This window comes from Fukomys damarensis, unplaced genomic scaffold, assembly GCF_012274545.1.
Source record: "Fukomys damarensis isolate Sample0158 unplaced genomic scaffold, DMR_v1.0_HiC HiC_scaffold_19, whole genome shotgun sequence".
NCBI classification, from domain to species: domain Eukaryota; kingdom Metazoa; phylum Chordata; class Mammalia; order Rodentia; family Bathyergidae; genus Fukomys; species Fukomys damarensis.
In genome coordinates this window covers 64,966,245-64,974,058 of record NW_022900931.1, presented here as the reverse complement: position 1 = coordinate 64,974,058, position 7,814 = coordinate 64,966,245, and the positions used below count along the sequence as shown (strand labels likewise).

The window sequence follows — 7,814 nt, the reverse complement described above, 5'->3', positions numbered from 1 at the left end:
GTCCGCGTCCCCTCTCTCCCGCCCCAGCGGCGCCGTGGTCACCCTGGAGTGTGTGGAGAAGCTCGTTCGCAAGGACATGGTGGACCCGGTGAACGGGGAGAAGCTCACGGAGCGCGACATCATCGTGCTGCAGCGGGTGAGCCGCCTGTGCCCTCACCCCTCCCTCCCAACCCCGCCTCCAGATGAGCTGAGGATCCCCGCGGCCGATCTTAGCCCCCACCTCCCGTTTCCTACCCTGCAGGGTGGCACCGGCTTCGCAGGCTCCGGGGTGAAGCTGCAGGCGGAGAAGTCGCGGCCTGTGATGCAGGCCTGAGGGGCTGTGAAAGTCAAATAAATCTGCTGCGGACTGGATGCCTGGCACCTTCATTTGCGGGCTGGGAGCAGACAGCACGGGCCTCCTGTCCTGAATTAGAAAGAGGCACAGATCGTTACGTGTCTCACATTCCGAACAAACTCGAACTGAATGTACACAAGACTGGTCCGCATGAGGTGGGTGTGGTGGCGTGAGCACCTGCAGTCTTTCTGAGAGGCTGAAGCAGGAGGGTTCCAAGTTCCAACCCAGCCTGGGCAGTGTAGCCACTTAGCCAGACCCTGGTCAGAGTGAAAGGGGGTGGGGTTGCTCAATCCCCACAACCACGTGTGCCCCAGAATTCTGTCCAGATGGCCAGAAGTCGGGGTCGGCTGTGCCCCTCATAGATCGAGTGCACCTTAGGGTATCCCGCCCGGGTGGAAGCCTGTGAGGTGCCCAGGGCCACGTCTCACAGAGGAACTTGTGAGAAGACACAGGAAACAGAATTGTGCGAAGGAGCGGCCGCGGTGCAGCAAGGTCAGGACGCCGCCTCGCCATGGCTACGGGGACAGCGGAGACCTGGGCTGTGCAGAGGCCCCGCAGCAGCCAGCCAGGCCTGCAGCTCAGCGGGAGGGGTGGGGCCCGGCTTGCCCGCCGTGAGTGGGGTCTCACTCCTCGGCTGGCTCTGTTTAGCTCCCCTGTACCTGGGTCGGCCTCAAATTGCAATTCCCCTGCCTCAGCCTCGAGGTTCCAAGGGTGCCACTGGTTTAAAGCTCTGTGGCTGTGTTTTGCTTGTGGTACTGGGGATTGGCCACAGGGTGGGGCTCCATCCGCAACCCTTTTTTGTTTTAGTTTTTCATTTGAGACAGGTCTCAGTTGCCCAGATTGGGCTCGAACTTGCAATTCTGCCTCGGTCTCCTGCACCCGGCCTTAAAGCTTGTGTTCCACAGTACTGGGGCTGGAGTCTGGTGCCTTGGTGTTGAGCTACTTCTCTGGCCCCTTTTTTTAAATTTTCATTTTTTTGTTTTGAGAAGGGCTTGCCAAGTTGACCAGGCAGGGCTCAAACTCACTCCTGAGGCTGCTCCTGCCTCAGCCTCCACACGGTGCAGCTTGTTTCTGGGTAACCACGCGAGGTTTCTTCCTTGTGCAGCTCCTGGACAATGTGGAGAGCAGGAGCCCGCGGCTCGGCCAGAAGCAGAGACCCCCGACCCCTCCTGGGGGAGACTCCCGGCCTCCCGCCCCTGCCCCCTGCGCCACTCAGGACCAGGGCGCCATCGAGGCCTGAGTCCTGCGCAGCCTCTTCCTCTGCCCGCCACCCAAGCCGCCCAGGCTGCGTGGCCTGGAGGGTTTGGCGGGAGGGGGGGGGGCACCCCACCCCCGGACCACCGCAGCCTGGGTTTGCCGTACAGGTGCTTCAGGACCTTCCTAGGGCCCTTGAAGTCCTCAGCCGGGGCCCCGGGCCCAGCCCCTAGCACCCGGGCCGCGGGGACCTCTGAGCTGTCCCCTGATGCCGCCGTCCTGAGAGGGGACCCCCGCCCAGCAGCAGAAGGGCCTTTGTGCCCCGAGACTCCTACTCCCCACAAAGCCTTTCAAGCCTTTTGAGGACCCAGCAAGCCCACCTGCGTGTGGTAGCTCGGAGAGCTTCACGTCCCCTGGGCCCAGCCGGCCGTGATTCATGGTGGAGATCCAGCTCCCACCTGCCGGGTGTCCCCCACCCCGGGTTCCCATCTCTAAAGTTCAAGGATGAATTCGGAGGTTAAGAGTAGGAAAAACTGATTGGGAGGAAGATAGCTTCTGTCTGAGAGACGGGAGCGGACCCTTTCTCAAGGGAATTTTATGGCGCAAAGCCACAAGGCGTGGGTTTGAGGAGGACGGAACTACGGCCAACTACGAAGGTTACAGGTACAGTAGCTTCGGTATCACTGGTTCAGTGGGGATCAGAGGGGCAGCAAGGCTCGGAGCAGGTGCTCGGAACGCAAGGACTTTCCCGGAGGGAATGGGCTAGGGCGGGCTGGGTCCTCCCGAGGGGCGGTGCCTCGTGTTTAGAGCACTCACCTATTCGTCCCCGGGGGAAGTGCACAGGTGCTCATTTCTCCTTGCCTCAAAGCCTGGCCTGCAGTCGCAGCTGTAAGGCTCTTATCTTGTTCTTATCTTCTGTATAGACTCCAGGGCCAAGCCTGTCTGACGCCCGGTAACATTTTAACTCCCTGAGCTGTTTATAATACTTCTGGTTTCTGCTCAGACCCCCCAGGAACCTGGTCACGAGGCACAGACCCCGTGCTCTTAAAACAGCTCAGAGCTTTCTCTCTTTTCATCTTTTGTTTTTGAGACAGGTTCTCACTGTGTTGTACGCCAGGCTGGCCTCAAACTGGTGGCAACTGACCTGCCCGCTGCCTCAGGGCTGGGACCCCTGGCGTGTGCACCGCACCCACAGAGCCTCCGGTCCGGTACTGGCATTTCCCAAGAGAGCCAAAATCTCACCCTGAGATGGGTGGTGGCTGCTGTGTGTCAAAGTTGCTGGCTGCTTTCTGTCCTCTGCTGTTTGGTTTCCACAGTAACGTGGAGAGGAAGCAGAGGGGTGAGGCCCAGGTAGGCAGGCTGTAGTGCCCAGGCTCCCCGGTGGAGTTTGGTCTGGTGCCTAGATTAGAAGTGTGAAGGTTGGCAGCCTGGCGTGGTGGTGCACACCTGTAATCCCAGGGGGAGGCTGAGGCAGGAGGATCGCTGGGAGTTCGAGACCAGCCTGGGCTACATAGTGAGTTCCAGGTCAGACTCAACTACACAGTGAGACCCTGTCTCAAAAGATCAAAAACTAAATAAAATTTTTAAAAAGTATAAAGGTTTTAGGGCTGGGGACTTAGCTCAGTGGTTCAGTGGCCTGCCTTGCAAGCGCAAGGACCCAAGTTCAATCCCCAGTACTAAAAAAAAAAAAAAAAAAAAAAAAAAAAAAAAAATTTTAGAAGGGGGGGGGAGGGAGTTTCTCTGGAAGGGCAAAACTATAGGACCAGGGACATCCACGGAGGCCAGGGGAGAGGGAAGGATTCATTTCATGGAAGTTGGAAGCAAGACAGAAATTGGAGCCAGGCAAAGCATGGCGGTGCACACAGGGAAGCTGAGGCAGGAGGATCACTGAGTTTAAGGCAAGCCTGAACTATACCGGAAACCCCGCCATGAAAAAACTTGTACATAAGTGAACCTAGCAGCCCTGTTCCAATAACCGACAAGTGGCAATGCCCACATGTTCATGACGGGTGGATGGAGGAACAGGCTGTGGTCTGTCCGCCCTGGGGAATATTACCCAGCCATGAAAAGGAGAGCAGCACTGAGGCATGTTGAAATGTGGAGGGGCTGAGGGCAGGAAGCCAGGCAAAGAACTCCACGCACTGTATGGTCTCTAAATCCGGCCAAGCTGGAGGGGCAAGAAATAGACCTGTGACTGCCAGGGGCCGGCTGGTCCCTTTGCACTGGGGGTAATGGATACGCTACCTTTCAGAAAAATGGGGGCCGGGATGTAGCTCAGTGGCACCCCTCCTGCCTTGCAAGCACAAGGTCCTGAGTTGAATCCCCAGTACCGCAAAAAAAAAAAAAAAAAAAGGGAAAGAAAACTGAAGGGCTGTGTGTGCTGCACATCTGTGATCTCAGCACTCTGAAGGCAGAAGCAGGATTGTAAATTTGACCCCAGCCTGGGCAATTCAGTGAGATCCTCTCTCCACAAAAAAAAAAAAACAGGGGGGGGGCCCCAGCCGATAATCCCTGCACTTGGGAGGCTGAGGTAAGAGATGCAGTGAGGTCGAGGCCAGCCTGTGCTACACAGTGAGAATCTGTCTTAAAAAAATAGGGGCCGGGGCTGTAGCTCAGTGGTGCAGCCACCTGCCTTCCAAGGGCAAGGACCCAAGTTCGATCCCTGGTACCAATAAATGAGGTCTTGAGGTTGTGTCTCAGTGGTGATCACCCTGGGTTCAAATCCCAGTACTGCAGGGGGAAAAGAAAAATACAAGTCACTGCAGTGTACACGCAGAAGGGTTAATTTTATGTAATTGTCAGCTTTTTAAGAAATTAGCGTCCTCAGAGGCTGCAGCCTGCTCTCCTCCCTCAAGCCTGGGGCCGAAAGTGCCGACCTGTGGTTGGGGAAGTTGCCTGGAGAACTAAAAACAGAAGGATAGGTCACAGTTTCCTTCCGATGAGGGCTGAGGGGAGCTGGCACTTCCTAGCACACCGAGCGGTGTGCAGAGCCGCACACAGCCGGGCACATCTCTCAGGACGTCTTCCAGACAGGCCTCTGTGGCCCAGAGCCTCCTCCCCCCGGTGTCCCTACCCACATCCACGCACACCTGCTCAACAAACAAGCCAGAAGGCCGAGGCAAGAGGATTGCAAGTTTGAGCTCAGCCTGCTCAACTTAGCGAGACCATGTCTCAAAATAAAAACTGTAAAAAAGCCAGGGACCAGGCAGAGTGGCACAGTCTGTAATCCCAGCACTCGGGAGGCTGAGGCAGGAGGATCGCTGTGAGTTCAAGACCAGCCTGGGCTACATAGTTCCAGGTCAGTCTCAATGACATAGACCCTGTCTCAAAAAACAAAACAAAACAAAACAAAAGTCTGGAAAGGTAGCCAGTGCAAAGATCCTACATTCCATCCCAGCACAGGAAAACAAAAATGACAACAAAAACCAAGCCAAAATGTTCACAGCAGCTTCATTTACAATCCCAAGCTAGACACAGCCCAAAAGTTTATCAGCCATAGCAGGGATGAGTTGTGGGCCGTTCACTGTGGCAATCTCAGAGAGCCTCCTGCCTCAGCCTCCCCAGTACTGGGGTGACAAGGGTGCACCACCACGCCACATATAGCCCTCAGATTTATTTATTTATTTTTTGGTGCCAGGGATCAAACTCAGGACATTGTGCTTGCGAGGCACCACTGAGCTAAATCCCCAGCCCAGCCCTCAGATTTAAAATTGGAAAATTGAGGGCTGGGAATTTAGCTCAGTGGTGTCTCACCTGCCTCACAAGCACAATGTCCTGAGTTTGATCCCCGGTACCAAGAAATGAATAAATAAATAATTTAAAAAGAAGGGCCAGGGATTTAGCTCAGTGGTTCTGCCACCTGCCTCACAAATGCAAGGACTCAAGTTCAATTCCCAGTCCCTAAAAAATAAAAAAATAAAATTGGAAAAGCTAAAGTTTTAACTCTGAAAAAAAGTGTATTGTTGAGAAATGAGAAAGCAAAAACAGCACTATTCACCTTCTCTAGTTGATGTTCAAAAGCAGAAAAATAGCCCAGTCCAGAGGCCCACGCCTGTAATCCCAACTTCTCAGAAAGCTGAGGCAGGAGGATCACAAGTTCCAGGAAAGCCTGGGTAACTGAGTGACGCACTGTCTTGAAGTAAAATGTAATAAAGGCCAAGCATAGTGGCTCAAGCTTGTAATATTTGCACTCAGGAAGCTGAAGCAGGAAGATCACCATGAGTTCAACGCCAGTGTGGGCTACATAGTGAATTCAAGGACAGCCTGAACTACACAAGACTCTGTCTCCAAAAAAAAAAAAAAGTTTTGTTTTTTTTTTTCAAAATGGATTTTTGTTTGTTTGTTTGTTTTGTTTTTTGAGACAGGGTCTCACTATGTAGTTGAGACTGACCTGGAACTCACTATGTAGCCCAGGCTGGTCTCGAACTCACAGTGATCTGAGTGCTGGGATTACAGGTATGAGCCACTATGCCCGACTCAAAACAGTTTTTTAAAAAAAGGTCTGGGGAGGTAGCTTAATGATAGAGGGCTTGACTAGTGTGCACAAGGCCCTGAATTCCAACCCCATCATGGCAAAAACAAACGTGAAGTCCTGAGGCAGGAACTTGTCTGCGGCCACTAGGGGGGCAGACACTGTCATTGTTAGGAGCCAGAAGAGGGGTTCAGATTAAATCGCTCCAGCCTTGAACCAAGGTGAACTCTGGATAAAATAGAAACACCTGGCCAGACGTGGTGGCGAACGCCTGTAATCCCAGCACTTGGGAGGCTGAGGCAGGAGGACCCATGAGTTCAAAACAAAGACAGAGAGAGCTACCCAGAGCTAAATCTCCAGCCCGAAAAGTGAGATTTTGCAGAAGAGAACCAAATGGGCCGGGGATTTAGCTCAGTGGTTCCACTGCCTGCCTCATAAGCGCAAGGGCACAAGCTCAACCCCCAATACCAAAAATAAATTAATTAATAAAATAAAATTCAAACCCAGCCTAGGCAATTTAGACTTAAGGAGACCCTTTCTCAAAAAAGGAAAAAAGAGGATTGAGGATACGGTTTATATAAAGACCCTGGGTTAGGGCTGGGGATTTAGCTCAGTGGTTCGGTGGCCTGCCTTGCAAGCGCAAGGACCCAAGTTCAATCCCCGTACCAAAAAAAAAGAAAAAAAAAAGCCTGGGTTCACCACCCAGTGCTAGGGGGAAAAGAGAAACCCAGCTAAGTCTTAAAAAAATGAACTGAAATTTGAGCCACAAATTTCATAGGAGAAACCAGAATAGTTTGGGGAGTTTTTTTTTTTTTTTTTTTGAGACAATCTCACTTTGTAGTCCAGACTGGCCTTGATCTCAGTGTGTGAGTTCAGTGGCCTCAAACCTGCAATGATCCTCCTGCCTCAGCCTCCTGAGGTTGGCAAGAAACTACACTTGGCAAGAAACAAAATTTATGAGGTTGCAGGCAGTTTGAGTTCAAGCTAAAGGTTTGCTTAGAAAAAAAAGTCACTATTCAGCTGGATGTGGTAGCATAGTAGGCCTGTAATCCCCATACTGGGCAGGCTGAGGCAGGAGGATTACAAGTTCAGGCCAACCTGGGCTACATAGCAAGTTTGAACCCAGTTTAATACTGAGACCCTGCCTCTATAGTGAGGCGAACAAGCCACTCAGGACTCTCAGGCTGCAGGGTTTCTGTGGGTACCCAAGATACAATCTAGAATTGTGGGCTGGAGGGGTGGGTGATGCCCTGTAATCCCAGGTACTCCAAAGGCTGAGGCAGGAGGGTTATTGGAGCCCAGTTGTTCCTCACTGGTGATCCCAGCACTGCACTCAAGGAGGCTGAGGCAGGAGGATTTTAAGTCTGAGCCCCTCCTCGGCAATTTAACAAGACGCTGTCTCAAAATTTTAAAAAAAAGGGGACGGGGACATAGCTCAGTGCCAAGACCCTGGGTTCAACCTCCCAGTAATGCGCGCACGTGCGCCATTTCCGCTGGAAACCACACATCGCCCAGACGGCCACGGCCCGGCACTCCGAAGCCCTGTCCGATGGCCACGGGATGGGAGACTCAGAGCCATAAACCCATCCCTTCTCTGCACACTGATCCTTCCGGTTCACAGTCTGCCTCTGTGCGATGTCTGTCACCTTCCCCAAGAGACAAAGGGGCAGGACCTGTGGGACTTGAATTGTGAAAAGGTTTTTTGGGTGTTTTTTTGTTTTGTTTGTTTTTGAGATAGGATCTCCCTATGTAGCCCAGGCTGGCCTTGAACTCAGGGAGAACCTTCCGCCTCAGCCTCCTGAGTGCTGAGATCAC

At 53.0% G+C, this 7,814-nt stretch overlaps 1 protein-coding gene across 1 annotated transcript in view; it reads left to right on the top strand.

Moving 5' to 3' along the window:
* The window catches only part of Nosip (nitric oxide synthase interacting protein), a 12,780-nt gene extending 12,279 nt beyond the window's left edge, over window positions 1-501 (top strand). Inside the window, exons 6-7 of the mRNA XM_010640885.3 lie at window positions 2-136; window positions 242-501. Coding sequence (XP_010639187.1) covers window positions 2-136; window positions 242-313 — 207 coding nt within the window. The 3' untranslated portion in view covers window positions 314-501. The remainder of the gene's footprint in view (window position 1; window positions 137-241) is intronic.
* Window positions 502-7,814: the final 7,313 nt, after the last annotated feature.